Here is an 18523-nt window from a genome sequence, read left to right on the forward strand (position 1 = left end):
AGGTTTCAGACAAAACATGCCTAGCTCCTTGAAGACTCTTCCAAAACATCTGTCCACTCCAATATACGTTGATGGAATAGGCAAGCAGAATCCCATACATCCAACGCAGGGACCCACGTGATGGCTGACAGGTTAGGAGCTGTGCTCATGCGCTTGTGGGAGTGCACGGCCTGGAAAGGTTGTGACCTGTACCTAGTAGAAAGAGATGGGATTTTGCGAAGAAACTAAAACATCTGGGCTGAAACACAAAATCAGGTTGGTTGGGGTTAGAAAGAAAAAAGGCTGTAAAATATATACGAAACATTAATTTCAGGAAGAAGGACTTGCAGCCTAATGGAAATTACCCACCTGGCCTTTTGTGCCTGAAATGTAGTGGGCGGGATAGAGTGAGGCATGTGGCCGCAGGACAGTGACCCATGTTATCTTGGCTCAATCACCTGAAAGATGTCAGGCTAGAAAGAGTTCCCCGGCTTCTGGACCCAGGGGTTGCTGATGCAGCCATCCTGGCGAAAGGCTCAATCTTGGAGTCAGGAAAGACAATGTTATTCTGAAATACACCACTGATGTAAGGAAGCGCCCTACGCTGCTTTCTTCAGACGCTGAAATGTCCTCACCTTCAAAGACATAAGTTTAAGATGCCTGAAGCAGCCAAAAAGTAATGGAGAGTAACTCAAAGTAAAGTGTGGTGTACACTGCCATCTGGTGGATAAAGTGAGCCTAACGGAATATTTTACCCTCATCTACAGCCCAGCTAGAGACTGCAAGCTCAGGGGCCAGAAGCGAGGAGGAGTCCGAAGATGGGATAAACACTATAGACAAATGTAAAAATACTTAACCAGCGCTCAGGCTGTCTCTGGTGGCAGCTGCCCTGCCGGTTAAATCCTGTGCACACCGTACTTCACATGACCCTCGAACAATGGTGCTGACAAGGAGAGCGAACAAACGGTTATTTAACCTGTAATTTACGGTTTACCATTATGCACATTATTTAAACAAGCTGCATACGCAAAGCGGCAGCTTAGTTGCCATGACCACAAAATGCAAACAATTGGCGTTGGACTGCACAGTCCCGACGGGCACTCGCATGCTGTCTGCTTTGGACAGATGGCGATAGCAGCCATCTTTGTCGATGCAGGCCCGTGCATGAGCCCACGGGGTGAATTGATTCCAAAAGGTCCTCTCTGGCAAAAGCAGCGCATGCGCTGCTTTCGCCAGGCAACACCTAAAAAGAGGATCGACCTAACAAGGAATGGGTCAAGCCTTTACATTTTAACAGGTTATTGTGGGAATAATCAAAGGGCTCAGAAGAAACCGGTCCCACCAATTTGCAAAGGGGAGCACGTTCCAACAAAAATTATAATTGACAATTTTGACACATAAGGAACAATGTATACTAATCTGAGGACACACATCTCTCCAGCAAGCTGTAGGTGTTTAAGGCTTAAAGCTTAACAAATGCAGAGAAGGACATTGTGGATGACCCAAGATTCATAACAAAGACCCCAGGAGAAAAATCTGTAGTGGTAACCTTTGATTCTCTATGGAACTCTATCCCTGTACCACTGAGGCCCCAACAACATTTAATATCCCTCTATAAAGATCTAAATACGTTTTTTTAATTGTTTGTGCTGCATACTGTCAGGGTGGTTGTGGATGCCTAGGAAAATCAGACTCCTTCAAAATGTAAGAACATTATCAAAACTGAAGTGCTTAACTTGTTTCAGCGTTTGCAATGTAACCATACCATCTGAACATTTTAGGGCAATTTCTATTTTTAGAACACATTTATTTTGTGATGCAAATAATTAAGCATAACTGCACTTCAAAAATGTTTTAGTGAATTTCTTTGTATTTATTTTGTTACATACTCTGGCCCCTGACCAAAGTAATAACTTAGTATGGGCAGATAAGTATTACGGCCTCCAGACCGAAGACCACCCAATATGTCTAGTTCCATGGCCCCGTGCCCTGCTGGTCAGAGTGTGCTATCTGCCCATACCCTAAGCCCAAGGCAAGGACTCCAGACAAACCCTGCAGTCTGTGTGTGCATGGCATGGCCATCATCCACACCAATTAATCATTCAACAAACTCAATAATCAAAATGTGGTAGTAAGTAGAACACCTACCATACATGCCTCAAAATATACGGTTCAGCAGAATAGAGCTACAGTAGATCTGAAAAGCTGCAAATATAAATATTTTATCTAATTCAACTGCAGTTTCTATACCTTGAATTGACGTGTATTTGGTGTGGGGACTATATATTGTGTGAAGGAGCAAAGCAGTACCAAGTGGAGTGTTTAATATTTAATCAGTTTAAGATATTTGCAGAGTGTAGCAAGTAGTGTATAATAATTAGTAACTGGAAATGCGAATGCCAGACAGTTGAATAAGCTATTATTACATTTCCATGAGTGGAACCACAGGGACATCTAATGACAGCTAGGGTTAAAGTTTTCTTTTTTTTAAATCTATTCAGGGCAAACCAAAACACTAATACTTCTGAAGTCAATGAAGTGAGTGCCTTAGGGTATACATTTTCCATTGGAGGTCTTGACTTTCTTAGAGACGTTAAGACTGTTATATTTTCTAATATCTTGACCAACTCATGTACTAACATTCAACATGTCTACGTTTACCATGATAAGCTGCAGAGTCTGCAGACTATACATGGTAGTGCCCATCTATGCCATTGTGTCTTCCAACAACCCTGATTCAACTTGGGTAACACTGTGAAAAGGAAAGTGTGCAACCAGCAAATGCCTGGTCTGCGGCACCCATGCGCTGGCAGAGATGACGTGGCAGCTAACAGCAGTCGAAGTCAGGCAGTTTCATACCATGCCATGGTAGTGAATACTTGGTAAGTGAATTGGGTGCTCATCAAATTTAATTTGCTTTGACTAATTTGTAAACTAAGGCACAGAATTACCCCAAACCAAGCAAAGAAAATTCCTTAGCATCACTCCTAGCTCCATGCCACATTTTGTGCAATCCCACCCATCTTATTTTCGCTGTAAGGAAGAGACAAACTTTCTACTGCATTTCCAATGGAAACGTTTGGCCCATCCATATTACTTTGGCCCTTTCGCCATTCACCAAGAGATAAGCAACAAAAAAAAGTCAAAAGTGGTTTTATGGATGCATACATGGTTGACTAATGGGAACTCTTTGACTTAACGAATAGGAAGAAACACAGTAGAAGTGTCCAAAAGCCAGTTAAAGCAGACATCTCCTGTGGTCTACATGCAGGACGTCTGTGTTCAACAGCTGCTATCAACATATACTCTAGGTTTCAAGTATCCAAAGAGGAAAAAGCAGCTACTGGTAGGCGATGCATTTTCTTTTAAATCTCTTTCTCTGTTGCATGTTGTGCATACAATGAAAACAATTGAAAAGCTTACCTTATTTTCAATCTAATTTTGTTCACAACGTCGTCGATGTTTGCCAAAGACTGAAAGCAAACAAAGAAGACAGGTTATTGAACATATTTCACTGCAATGGTGCTGGTCTTTTTTTTTTATTAACTCAACTTTTAAAATTCATGGAGATTTCAGACTTCAGATGGCAAAAGTGAACATTATTTTGTAGTGTATTTGCTTATTTATTTGAACTTATCTTAAAAAAGTGCCCTGGTGCTAGAAGGACACATACCAACGACGAGTAAAACTAAGACTACAGGAACAGTCAGATTTTCAGATGTTTTCAAACATTCCAAAGTTAGCCTCGTCACCAGGTAAGGACAGCCACGGTATTCATTAAAAGAGCTACAAGGGACTAAGAGAGGTGGAGTTTGGCAGAATGGAGAGCCCAACTAGGGAGGTATGCTCTCCGCCTTTTATTCAGGTAGGTTGGTCCAGTTTGAGATGAAGCTTTATGTGCATAACACAAGATTATTTTAGGGAGAGCGCTTTTTGATGGCAGTCAAGTGTACTTTCCGAAGATGATGTGAACTGTGGGATCTGGCCAGGAGATTGAGCATAAATCTAGCTGCCAAGTTTTGGGTCACTTGAAGGCAGTGGATCAAATAGTGAAACATGCCTAGATATGAGGCACCAGAGTAATTGAAACAAGAAATAATTTGCCCAAAGATGACGGACCTCTGTACTTAAGATGGCAGCCACATAAAATCGATTGATTGAAAAAGCTTTATTCGAGTTATACACTCATAAAAGCACACGCATGTAAGTTTATACATTCAAAACTCTTAACATACATTTAACAGCATATTACAATTAAAATTCATAATTCACACACATAAAATATTTAGCAATAATAATTAGTGCAAGCTTTCTCAAAAAGTGCTAAGACTCAATGCATGTTGAAAGATAAAACCCTCCGCCTTGTGGACCATGCCCAAATTTACAGTCAAAAACTCTTAGCATACATTTTAGCAGCATATTTCAATTAAAATTCATAATTCACACACGTAAAATACTTAACAATAATGGTTAATGCAAGCTTTCTCAAAAAGTGGTAAAACTCAATGCATGTTGGGAGATAAAGCCCTCCGCCTTATGGACCATGCCCACCCCAGGTATTTTGCTGTTCCTACTACAATGGACATTTCGGTGGAGGTACAAATAATTCTCAACCCCTCAACACCACTTAGTACACCAAGATTTCTACAAACAGGTGCCAACCAAGATTTTCTCGGGTTTACGTAGGCCTCACACAAAAATAAGAAATGTGCGATACTTTCGTTGGTGGCACCACATGTCGGGCAACACGAACTACTACTAGTTCTCCAACTAGACGTCAATGACCTCAGGGGGAGGGAACCTGCCCTTAACTGGAAAAATAATTTCCTATCTAACGGAACAGTTATAGTGTCCCAATACTGTTCTAGGGCAGGTCTCATTTTAATTTCCATATAAAATCAAATTGTTATCTTTCCAAAAGCAGAAAAGCAGCTTACCATTACTTCTGTAATTTGTTTGGGCATGGAGAGATTAGTATCGAATGTGTTTCTTAAATCCTTAGCTTACGTATGGAAGAAGGTGCCACCAATCTGATGAGCAGGTAGTGGAGCTAGCCAAACTTATGAAGGTCTATTCAGTTTTAGACAGTTGGACTACATCCAAGAGGCAATGTGGCAGCACGATTCTCAGCGACTAAGACAATAATTTGAGTATTGCTTGCACCTGAAAGAATTTCTGGGCCGAAGGGTCAGACAATGTTTGTGAGAGGTCAGACATGATTCTTAAAATGTGTGGGGCACAGGTGGGAGCACATGTGAAAATTTAGTTGGTGGTGAACAATAAGCAGATCGTAGGCCAGCTTGGAACCTAAAACAAGAAATGATGCACACCAGTTTAAAGCTTAAAAGCAGATGTTGAAGTCAAACTCTCACATAAGCAATAGAATGGGAATCAGTATTGAAGTTTGCATTCAGATCAATCAGGGCACCAGTCATCCTGAACAGAAATAATACAAAGCTCATTTGTAGCGGTCAGAAGTGGTTACTCCGCATTGGAAGAAGTTTGGAAATCGGATTGAGATGGATCAAGAAGATAACTCTATTTGAGAAAGTTGTTCATACCCATACCCCACTTACTCCGCCAGTTTGATAGCGTGAGGAAGAATTGAAATAGGACAATACTTAGCAAAGTACAGTGGGCCTGCAGACATTTATTTCAAGAGAGAATGTACCAGTATTTACTTATAACAAGCAGGGACAGTGCCTTTCAGCAACAATGTATTGCCAAGGGCTGTTAAAGGGCAACATCCGTCAGTAGAATAAATAGGGGGCAGGGAGGTATCCAGATTTAATATCAGCGAATACTTTGAAACCCTGCCTCCAGAGTTCTAGAGCTGAATTTAGCTACGAAGAACCCATTAGATGTAGTAGACGCTATAATAATACAATCTAGTGAGCCAGAGGGTTTGAGGGTTAAAACGGAGTTTGAAGAAGTTGCTCCTATTAGAAAAATGCTCAGCGAGTGCAGTGTAAAGCACTTTGGAAGGACAAATAGCTTTAGGATGTACAAATTATTTAATAATGGCAAACAGTTCCCTGGAGGAGATGTTAGCCCATCCAATTCTTTCCAAAGAGTAAGAGAAGTGTGTCTTAAGAGGTGTTGGTAGCATTTGTTACCAGATTTATACACTACCTTATCAAGATCAGAATAAGAATGTCTCCAAACACACTTTGGTACCTTATACTGGCATTTTTTAATTCTAAGCTAATTTGTATACCAAGGTGTGGTAGGAGACTTACGCTGGGGCCAATACGTTTTAATAGGAGCAACAGTGTAAAAGACATGCAGGGCCTAATTATAAACATTTTCTACAGCACTTCCAGTCATGGATTCGAGATCAAGAGTAGTCACATTAATGTATGATTGAGTTTGATGGGCAAGATTCTGGCCCAAGAACGGGAGTCATACATAGTGGAAATGGTACTGAAATGGCATTTACCAGGAGGGGCCAATAAAGTTGAACCATCAAATCGTCCATGACAGAGGAAAAAGAACATTAACAAGTGTGTCTACTAAATTAAGACAAGTGAGTCATGTAAGTGGCCGGTCAAGTGAGTTGACGCTGAACCCAATTGTGCAAGACCGAGCAGGATGAAGGTTTAAGTCCTCTATAATTGAGAAGTTTGAAGACTTAAGAATGTGTAGAGCAAGGGTGTGAGAAATGTAGTTGCTGAAACAAACTTGTGGACCCAGAGGGCTGGAGAGAAGTGCCCAAAAGAAGAATTTGATAGGTTTGGCAATAAGGTTGAAGATCATGCTTTCGAGTCAAACGGAGCTGGCTGGGTATGGAGACACAAGGATGGCGCGGGCTCCGTCTGGTGAGGAGAGGTAGTGGCGGAGACTTAATGCAAGGGTCGGCCCGGGGAGCACGGTGATGTTGCTGGGAGGCTGAGGTCCATGATGAAGTTGGCGGGAACCTATGGTGACTTGATACGGCACCGCCTGGGCCAAGGGCGGTGGTGAGCAACCCCCCCATCCCCTTTGTCTGCTGAGCAGAGGTGTAGGCAGCCTACCAGCGCTCGAGTGGTGACACCCCCTGGTGTTGGGCTGGCGGGACCAGTGCGGCCGTCGCAGAGTGGTCCCTTTGAAGGAAAGGTGTCGGCCTGGAGGAGTTGCGGACCTGGCTTTTCGGAACCTGCTAAGCTAAGTCTCGGAGCTCGAGACAGGCGGGTCCGCCAGGATACGATTGACTATTGTACACCTTTCTGAATTGGCATTGCGCCGGTAAATCCGGGCAGGAGCCCGTCAACGCCCACGCACTGCCACAGCAACATCCCCGGAGCTGGACTGCAGCATAATCGAGGTTACTGCGGGCCTTGGAGAACACGCGGGCTGCCCTACTTGCTGAGCCTGCACTGGGGGAGACTGCTCCCGGCGGTCACCCGCACCCCGGGAGAGCGCTTGCTTCCACAGTGTTTTGGGCGTTATCTGCGACCGCCTCCCTGAGCCACGCAGGCTAGAGGTGCCCTCTCACGGCCGCCCCGCCGATGATCGGCCCTGGGGCCCTCCACTTAGCGGCCAACGCGCATTCTATGATTAACTTTGACTTTGCAGGGCAGTGTTTGGGCTCTTTTTCGCGGGTGCTGCTTGAGGCCGTCGGTTCCACGCATGGGCCCTTTGCCCATCTTTACATACAGAACTCCTACCCGTACTGTTGATACCACACGGCCTGCGCTTGGAAGCACAGCTGCTGTGAATTGCGGATGCCGACAGCGCCCGAAGTGTCCACTGGACCCACAGCACCTGGATGTTTTAGACTCTCCTGCGGGGGAACGCCGCGTACCTCAACGAGAGCGCACCGGGTTCGCCACTTCGGCGCCAGGAACGGCGCAGCGCCTGTGTAGGGGGGAGCACAGTGCATCTTCAGGGATAATCCCTTCTTCAAGGCACACAGTGCGCCAGCAAAGGTTGCCCGTGTCACAGGGCACATATAGCACCAGCAAGGGTTGCCCCCCTCCCTTTTTAAATTTTTTTTTTTTAAGGCTGAGCTGCAGTGGTCTAGAGAGAGAACGGACCATGGTACGGAATCACCTAGTGGCCACTTGCCTGCACCATGCATGAGCGGCCAGAGAAATTGCACAGGGCTCAGTGGGAGGGCTCCTGCATACGCAGAGCCATTGCAATAGGAAGAACGGGAACCACATAGTGTTCTTGCCCCACATCGCAGGTCACAGATGATCACCGCACGGGAGTGGGCCCACTGGAGAACAGGGAGTGCAGAGTGAAGCAGTCTAGGTCGGCTTGGTGGCTTATCCCGACTGCGCTGGTGAACCTACGAGAGGGCGGCGATCGTACCTATAGAAATTGTAGCATTGCCTGACCACGTATGCAGGGAGAGCAGTAGAGGTGGAATGCTGCACCATAGAGACAATCCGGCGAACACGCGATCCCACAGTCCAGTGGGGGCATGGGGAAGCCAAGAGGAAAGCAGGTGGGAGCGCCGCCGGAACAGGCAGATGATACGACGGTCATGGAGGCACAAGAGGGACCACAACAACGTCCGGAGGGGCTGCCTCAGCAACAAGTTGATCAAATACTTCAAGCTATTGCGGACAATAGGGAAGCCTTGCAAAAGGATATTGGACATGTGGCGCCGGGGCTGGGATTGCTTCGTGCGGACCATGCCAAATTGACCGATTGGGTGAAACAAGCGGAAACATCCATAGCGGTCCTGGAACCGGCTCAGAAATCAATGACAGCGCAGATGGTTGACTTTCAAAATAGGCTTCAGACCCTTGGAAAGCGTGCGGAGGATGCAGAAGGGAGAAATCGAAGAAACAACATCAGAGTGGTGGGGTTGCCGGAGGGAGTGGAAGGGCCGGACATGGTGGTCTACTTGGAAAACTGGTTGATGGTCACCGTCGCACCGGCCGGACTGTTGTCCTTTTTCATCCTGGAAAGAGCCCACAGAGTGCCTGCCAGGCCGTTGTCCCCCGGGAGACCGCCGAGGCCGGTAGTGGCCAGGCTCCTTCACTACAGGGACAGGGATCTTTTGTTGAACCAGGCCAGGAAAGCGGGCATCTATACAGTGGAGAATAGCAAGGTCACATGGTTACCGGATTATACGTTTGAGGTCCAGCACCGCAGAGTATCGTTTGTGGCGGTTAAGAGGGCTCTGAGAGACGAGGGCATCCAATACTCGCTGATGTTCCCGGCGCAACTGAAAATCACGATGGATGATAAGTCGACATTCCATGAAAGTCCAGAAGAAGCCTGGGACTGGTTGGAGATGTACAAAGCTGGACTCGGGCAGGCGGGTGGTGGTGTGCCGAGAGATGGGACAAGGCCACAGCCCTGAAGTATGAGGCGTAACCGCCGGGGCCAACTAGCGGCCCAGAAACCGACGACGACGCAAACTGGGATGGAGGTCACGGCCACTTTGCAGGCTGTCATGGCTATTTCACATGACAGGGCGGAGCTGCACTCCGAGGGATAGAACTCAGACGAAGGGTCTCTGGACGAGGAAGAGGAACAATCGGAGAGTGGAAGCCAGAGACTTCCACATGTACCAGCTGGGACTGCAGATGAGATCGTTGATGGGTGATGTAGACATTGGTCGGTCCCGGAAGAGGTGTTGAGGTGGTGGGGGGCTGGGGGGTTGGGGATTCCTGCAGCTTTGGTCAGAGGGTAACTGATTAGAGATTGAGGGAATGTGGGGGGTCTGCGGGATGTAAGTAGAAGTTGCCTCGTATATGCTTGACCCCGGAAGGGGCGGGCTCAGTGAAACAGGGGTTGAGTGCGGGACGATGGACCTTTCGGTGTCTGGTCCTCTGAAACCTGGGGCTTACCTCCCGTACGTTTGTGTGGGTTAACTCCTTAGGAGCTTAGTTGTGTGTTTGAGGAATAGTTTGGATGGGTTCTAATGTTGTAGTGCCTGTTCTTGGGGGTGGACAAGGGAGAGGCAGGGGGGTTTGAGACACTGATGACACCGGTGCTCTCTTAGACGTGTGGGGGGTGCGTAGCAACAACGGTATGACTAATGGGTACAATACATGATTTGAAATGTATTACTTGGAATGTGCGGGGGCTTCGCACGATGCAGAGGCAACACAAGGTCCATGCCTACTTAGTGCGGCGGGGGGTACATATAGCTTTCCTTCTCGAAACGCATCTTAACTAAATTGAGGGGGCAGCGTTAAAAAAGAGGTGGAGGGGGCAGTTGTTTTACACAACTTATTCTGCGTTCGCAAGAGGTACATTGGTGTGGATTAGGGCGGGGGTCCCTTTTCAGCCTTTGCATCACTTGGCTGATCCGAAAGGGCGGTTTGTTGCTGTAATGGGTCGACTTGATGGAATTGATGTTGCGCTATGTAGTGTCTATGCTCCTAATGTAGACCAACCCTCCTTTTTTGAGAAACTGTCGGGGTGCCTAGTGTCTTATCTAACTACTGCGGCAATAATAGGGGGAGACTTTAATTCAATAACTGGTGTGGAGCGCGATAGATCTCACCCCCCGCTACTCGGGACCTCGGTACATAGGATTTCCAAGGCAAGGGGCACCTGGCAGGCTAATTGGGGTCTTATAGACACATGGCGCACCCAACATTTAGAAGAGAGAGATTACTCATATTATTCTTGTCTCCACGACTTGCATGTGCGATTGGTTGCGATATTATGTGCCCCTGGGGTTCATTCTAAGGTGACAAGTAGTGAGTACCTGACGAGAATGTTGTCCGACCATAACCAGTTGCTGGTGCGCTTACAGTGGAGTCAGGAGAGGGCAGTGATACCGACCTGGCAGCTCAGACCGGAAGCATTGGAAGATCAGGTCTTTGGGGAGGAACGGAGGACAGGTATTGAGCGATACTTCGAGGAGAATGCAAGGACTGCGTCGTCCCTGGCGATTGAGTGGGATGCGTTTAAGGTTGTATCTAGGGGGATTTGTATTAGTAAGGTGGTGGGAGTACGGAAGACGATTTTGACAGACTTAGATGGGGTGGAGGTCGGTTAAGAGGCGCGGAGAATGTCCTCCCTGGAAACCCGATGGGGGGCAGTCTGAGATCTCGGAGGCTAGAGAGGCAGTGGCGGCGCAGGTGGAAAGACTGCGCTCCCTTGACTATAAGAGTTATAGGGTAAGGATGCATGCTGAGGGGGATAAATCGAGCGCGCTGCTGACGTGGTTAGCAAATCTGACCCCCGGGGGAATGCCGATTTTGGGCCTGCTGGCCCCGTCGGGGGAGGTGGTACATACCCAGTCGGGGATAAATGGACTGTTCCTGGAATATTATGCTGGCTTATACAGTAGTCAGTTGGCTCAAGGCCCAGACGCTATATCGGATTATTTGGAAGGGGTGGCTCTACAGAGTTACACCACGGAGGAGGGGGATATGTTAGGCAGCGAGATCGTGATCGGAGAGATAAGGAGTGCGATTAAGCATATGGCTCGTAACAAAACTCCTGGAGTGGACGGCCTCACCATAGAGTTTTACTCTAAGTACGCCGATTGCTTGGCTCCGCGGTTGCAATTGCTTTATCGAAAAAAAAAAAATGAGAGAAAGGTTGAATTGTGCATGGAGCTTCGCGAACCCACAGGAGCCAGTTCAATGGCGTTTCTGGAAAAGTGTGAAAGGAGTTATGTTGTCTGTGGTGATTTCCTGATCTGTTGGTGAAAAAGCTATTCTTAGAGGAATTCACTATGTCTGTGGTAATACTGTCTATTTCAATCTACCATGCAATTGGGTGGGTCCTTGATATCTGGCTTTAGTATTTCCTAGAGTATTTCATGTGAATGAAATGAGTGAAGCTGTTGATTTGAAGAGGGAAAATATTTTGGTCAGAAAGTGCTAGAGTCGACATATCAGTAGCTATGATTCCATCTCTTGGTGAGACTATGAATGATGTGAAAATTAGAAGATTATCTACTCTTGTGAATCGGCTCACTTCTAGCACTGCTGGCGCACTAACACAAATCAACACACAGTTAATTGCTATGCATGCGATAATTATGCAAAACCGTTTAGAGCTAAATATCTTTTTGAAAAAGGAACACAGTGTTTGCAAGGTTTTGAAATAACAGTAGGAGTATTATTTCCTAGGTTTCAAATATAACTAGCATTTCTCATGAAGTCCAAGTTTTAGAAGAGTATGGCTTGTGGGAAGCAGTAGGTACCTGGATTAGTTAGATTGGAAAAGGCTTTATTAAAGTTCATGAGTTGATTTGTGGCTTGGGCTGGCGTATGTTTAGGACTTTACTAACTCCTGTAATTATTATGCTGATTTCAGTAATTGTTCTGTTTCTCTTGTTCAAATTTTCTAACTTAATATTTCAAAATGATCGATGTAAAGAGAAAAAGAGCTTGTCTAAGAGGAAGTGGGATGTAACTGAACTGAAGATGTCAGAGATCGGGCGTATAATCATTTGAAGCTGTTGGAGGAATCTAATCTCAAGAAGAAGAAAGTGATACAGACTGTGTTATAGCTAATTGTGGGTTTTAGTGTTCATAGAATAATTAGGGGGGCCTTGTAGAACTTTTTGTGCATTGATATAATGTGTGCATTATTAACAATGTGCAGAATATCGACTACAATTAACTTCACACTTATCTCAGGTTATTGGTTTTGAAAAATGTTTCTATGACCCATTAAAGTGCCTTTTCTTGGCTAATGGTAACTACACCTCAGTTAGGCCTTAACATCATCTTGTTCAAAATGAATTTCTCACCCGCGCATTAACTATTTATTATTTCTTCTCTACGCAGTCAAGCAAAGGTATGTTTGTTTATTTCCATATGACGCAGTTCTCAAAGAAGAGTTTCTAACAGGCTTAGTATTGTATTTATCTCAAGGTTTATCCTGCTTGCTCATTGTATTGCATTTATTCACAAAAGTTCACTGTTGTTTTGTGACTAGTTTGGTCTAACATCTCCAGATGACATTAGCATACAGTGGTTAGAATCAATATTCATGCAGTGGGATACTGCTTTGGCTGCAAGCAGTATAACCTTTATGACTTCTGTGCTCCGATCTGCGGATTTTTTTGCTCACACCATGATTAATCTGCAGTTTTCCTTATATCCTATGGGAAGATTTCCTAAATAACTCTCAGATTTGGGGGTGAGCTAGAACCTCTACATGATTTCTCCGATGCTACTTAGGCATGCTATGCGATTCCTTATTGATTTTGCTTCTATTTTGCCCTAATGCTAAGTGCTTTCATGGCAATGATTTTATGTAACTGCATTTTCCAATCCCTGTATTTTACCTCTTTAGAATTTCTGTAATAACTAATTTGAAATGTCTAATTCCACCCTAGAACTCACTTATTGTTTGTCCTTCCTTTATTGACTGCATTTTTGATATGCTATGTTGCACCTTATCTTAGGACACACTGCCTCATTAAATTGTGGTTTAACACAGTGCCCGATCCACCCACCCGTGGGTATGTTATCTCTCAGAGTGTAAGATTATAGGGGTTCCTCGCAGCCACAGTATTGTATTAGCGTTTTTTAAAATATGCAAATGTATAATGACAGTTGGAAATTATTTCTGCAATTTGAAGGTTTAATAATGTTGTATGGAGTCATAATCGATGAATTAACAAGTTTATTGAGTCATTCAGAACTGTAATTAATACTGTGAAGTAGTTGCACCATATTTTGATATCAGACGCCATTTGTTTCAATATGTAAGCTATTTTGGGTGGTCTGTTCATCTAATTGTTCTTCATGCCCTCTCCAATCAGTCGCCTTCTACAAGCCATCTCTCCTCTCGTTTCCACAGAGTATCGAGTGAATGACTTAAATGATAAAAAACGGAACTATTGTGTTAGGAAGTGTGTACTGAGAATGAAGCTTCCATCTTGTACCCAAAGTATCATATTCAAGGTCTTCTGCTAGAAGTTCAGCTGAAGACATGTTGTTGTTAATTCTATGAGCCATTGTTTGAGAAATGTTTCATTTTGGCTGATCATATCCAGAGTGCAGTTGCTGAGAGAATAGGAGGAGGATTTCTCTTACCTTTAGAAAAGGGTTGATTATATAGTTAAAAAATATGAAGTTGCTGTTTCTGATTTGCCACTGTGACCCTAGCCTTGATCATACCATGCTGTATTTGCAGAATCTATTGATAACATATGTGATTTGTGTATAAAAGTTCTTGGGCTGTAGTATTGGGGGGCGGGGGGCTGTTCATTTACATTTTTTCATGAGTGTTTCCAAGATGTATTTTGGTGCTGCTGGGTGATTTCCATTTTTCTCCTGAGACTTCATCCATTGTCTTTTTCTTATGGAGATGCCACCAGTACTCTTTATGAATTTTACTCTTAGGGTTTGTCTAAATTTGATTAATTAGGGCTAATTTCTGTAATTGAGCCATCATGGCACTTTCATGCAATACTCTCTGTACAGCATTTACTGAGATTTTCTGTAATAAATATATATTTCTCTTATTTTTGATCTAGAACGCAATTATTAGGGTTTCCTTATTTACTCTGCTTTATGCTACTGGAATGTATGTTCTTTTCATGAGCAGTATAGTCTTTAAGTGCTAGCTCTATTGGAGATTCTGGAACCGAATACATTTTTAAGAAATGGGGTTTTCAAAATACTAAAGTTCCAATGATTATTGGGGTTCGCCTCCCACAGTATATTAACCTTTGATTACAAAATACCAACAGCTGTATCTGTCTACTGTTTCTGGAGTTTCGAGGTGAGGGTTCAGGTATCGACAAATAACTCCTGCAAATAACAGTTTCTCTGGCAGGGCTGGCTCATACCACTCTGGATTAGCCTAACTCATCATAGGGAACAGTGAGCAACACCTCTCTGTTCTCCTTTTCTCTAAAGTGGGTGTGACACGTATTAACCCTGTGGGGATAAGCTACCCCTCAAATTGATAAGTTCATGACATGACGCCTGTCTGTCCAGGTGGCACGTACTCTAGAGGCCCTTGAGGGTCCAGAGCCTTGAAGAAGGATATATACACACATAATTTAACTGGAGATGTTCTGAAATGTTTGACGATCCTCTTCAGAAAGAGGAGAGCTGTCCCCTACTCCTAATTAACAGACACAAAGAATTAGCCATTTTCATCAATACCGTTACTGATTCTTTGTAAGCAACGGTTGAAGAATAAAAGGAGGTTGAGTTGGAAGAGAGATAAACGCCGGAGGATGTTTGATCAGCCCTTATCACCCATTTCACGACTAGGGGTTTCCATTAAGTGGGGCTGAAATAGTGCCAGTGGTGTGAGCCAACCGAATTAATCTCTAAAGAGGTATTTTACTTCTGGAGTGAGCTAAAATCTAATGATTGCAGCTGGGTTAATCATAAGTATGTCACGATAGACCCTCTATCTTAGTTTGGTTATATTGTGAACTTTATAGTACTTTGACTTACATTGCACATTATTTCAGGGATAGCACTCCCATATAGTAACAACCATTAGCATAGCCAATAGGTCTCGCATTAGGAATGTATGAGCTATTGGTATTGTGACAATATTTTTATTTATGTGTTGGTTTTGAAAATAGATAAATTAATAGCTTTGTCATTTACAATGCCAATAGTTTTCACATTCGCAAATGTGACACCTATAGCATTTGTAATGCAATATGTGTTGTATTTATGTGACTTCGATGTATTGATATTACAAATAACAATGGCTTCTATTTTGTTTTTAATAATTAATACTTAAATAAAAGTTATTGTAATTTATAATGGCAATAGCTTAAACTTTTGTAAATAACTTTTGTGAAGATTATGTTCAGTGTATTTTATTGTGACGAAAATCCAAGAATAGAAGTGAAATATTAACATCTTTTTGTGACATTTGTAATAAATCTTGAAACATTGAGAGAACATATTTGAACCAGTTGTTGTTGAATGGTTGCACAGTTTGATGCTGTGGTGGCGCTGAGTGATGTTGTGGTGGGGACGAGTGATGCTGTGAGGTTTAGTGATGCTGTGTAACGCACAGTGATGTTGTGATGCCCCCGAGTGATGCTGTGGTAGTGCTGAGTGATGCTGTGGTGGTGCTGAGTGATGCTGTGGTGGTGCGATAGATAGAGGGAGGGCGATAGATAGAGGGAAAGGGCGATAGATAGAGGGAGGGCGATAGATAGTGTGGGGGCGATAGACAGATAGAGTGAGTGAGGGCGATAGATAAGACAGATAGAGTGCGATAGATAGACAGATAGAGTGAGGGCGATAGATAGATAGACAGATTAAGTGAGGGCGATAGATCGATAGATAGGAGTGAAGGCATTTACACAAGTTTGATCTATTGGCATTGTAAATGACAATGCCTTTTATTTTATGTTTTGGTTTTTAAAACGTAAATGAAAGTCATTGTCATTTCCAATGCCAATAGCCTAAAGTAGCATAAATGCGAGACCTATTGCATTGCAAATGCTTGTTATTTGTGCTCTTGTTACAATAATTTTAAAATCAATAACGTTATGTGCATTTAAGTACACAGGAGGTTAAATACCTCAAGACTATTGTTATGGTAGACGAGAGGGAGGTAACTGGTTGAGAGTGTGAAACATAATGAGTCTACCCTTACTCCCCAGCCTTTCTGTCCTTTATTCCCCTTTCTCCGTTTGAACCATAACTGTTATGGCCTCTGGTGTGCATGATGTTTGTTACAGAAGCCACCTTAGTAAGTCCATTTGCAGTACGTATTTTTGCCGTGATATGTTATGGGGACAGTGAACAAGGAACACATAATCGTATTAGAATGGTCACATGTGCAAAAGTTTCTATTTTTAATAGTTTATTTAATCAACACAAAAAGTATTTATTTTACTGATTCCTCATGGGAATACGTATTTTTGTATTTCTTAAACCGTTTTATTTTACTCCCTTATTGACCATAAAACGTGTTCTTTTGTCAAAATTGCCCTTCTACCCTGGTCTAACAAAAATGGGTGCTGTTAGAAATAACTAAACATACCACAGAAAAGCTGTGCTTGAAGAATTGGGAACGAAATGCCCTTTTACTGACATTGTCTGCTACCAGTGGGCATAAGAATGAAAAAGATGCGTTAATTATGAGATGTCACAGAAAGGATTGCTCATGCAATGTTGCACACAGCTGTGGTGCTTTGACGCTGGAGCGGCCCCCGGTTCCTTAATCTATCTGTTCTCAATGCCTGGTAATGCTGAAAGAACAGGGAAGTTAATCCGGGACAAAACAAAAAGTGGAAGACAAAGAGATGAGCCAGATGCAGCACCTTGGTTTGCTCGACTGACCCCCGGTCTGCTCAAGGGACTACTTACGAGGCAGGAAGGATCAGCAGCAGGCTGATGGGACACTTCTTTAAGAACTCATCTACTGACATGATGCGTCTTGAAGCGTGATATGAACTATTGTTTTTTTTATGAACTAATGTATCAGACACAAAAGTGCAAAGTTCCCAATGTAGCGCAATAGTAAAAAATAAAATTACAAAAGCACAACATTAACAAGACCAGGAATAAACAAATGCACGCTCCAAGGTAATGTGGGGCTGGGGGAGGGGGTGGGCTAAAGAGGCGGGGATGGTGAGTCTGCAAGCCACGCAAAAAAAAAACAAGTATCAGGCAGCAAGCTGGTCCTTTGCAACTAACTCGCATTGTGCCTCCATCGAAATTTTTATGACTGATAAGTATCACATTTTTAGGTCTGCGAAGTTATTTACCCAAGCGAAGTCTTACCCAAATTCAGTCCTGGGGCGGCGGTACAGTTGTTGTTATACTCAATTGTAAGGCGCATGCGCACTGGTTGCAGACGCGGGTGGGAGGGGGCGCAGGTAACGGTGAAAGGGGACGAGAGAGAGAGGCGTAAAACAGGGCGGAGCAAATGCATATGGAGGCCGATTAGAAGAAATGGGAGGGTCAGACACGATGAGGCAAGTAGCGAAGAGTTGATGCGAAAAGAAAAAGTGTCCACAAGGAGAAAGTAAGAGCCAGTGACAGAGTGAGACAAAAACTGCAAGAATGTGAGCAGGTTGGGCTAGAGTAGGGAGATGAGGGAAAAGGCAAGGGAAGTGAAGATCGAAGAAAGAGACCTTGCAGCAAGCCAGATGCGGCACACCGGCTGCGGAGGGCATGACAGCTCTGTTGAGATGAGGTGGGCGGTACAGGGCGGAGGAGCTTTCAGGGGAGATGGTGTGCGTGAGATTAGACATAGCAGCATTAGGAAGAAGAGGGCAAAGTTCTATGCAAGCCACCCGGAGGGGCCGTACCTTGAGTGAGGATTGCTGCTGGCAGGCTGAGGCGGACGGCAAAGGGAAAGTGATCACGATTACGCGAAGCACGCAAGGGATGCGCACGCAGCTGCGTGCGTGCTTGTACGCGTTCTGGCAAGCTGGTGGCGGGGGAGTACCAGTTTTCTAAGTAGTTACTTAATGTCAGCCAGAGCAGCACATGCGCGCTGGCTCAGGCGAGAACTAATAAAAGGGTATGTTTAGGCCCAGTCACAATGCCAAGGCAGACCTGGTTAGTGCTTGCTATATATGTTTACCAATGGGTATGGTACTATATGTACAGCAAGGTCAGTCATGGAGAAGTGTATTTGCTACCCTTTAAAAACTAGAGTGAAGAATGAAAATATTCTTAAACTT

At 44.2% G+C, this 18523-nt stretch overlaps 1 protein-coding gene across 2 annotated transcripts in view; it reads right to left on the bottom strand.

Annotated features, from left to right (window-relative positions):
- Positions 1–18523, bottom strand: part of VPS53 (VPS53 subunit of GARP complex) — a 1098026-nt gene that overhangs the window by 990022 nt on the left and 89481 nt on the right. For both annotated transcript variants that reach the window (XM_078679873.1, XM_078679872.1), the window contains exon 3: positions 3403–3452. In XM_078679873.1, coding sequence (XP_078535999.1) covers positions 3403–3452 — 50 coding nt within the window. The remainder of the gene's footprint in view (positions 1–3402; positions 3453–18523) is intronic.

The sequence above is a fragment of the Lissotriton helveticus genome, chromosome 3_1 (assembly GCF_964261635.1).
Source record: "Lissotriton helveticus chromosome 3_1, aLisHel1.1, whole genome shotgun sequence".
NCBI lineage: Eukaryota > Metazoa > Chordata > Amphibia > Caudata > Salamandridae > Lissotriton > Lissotriton helveticus.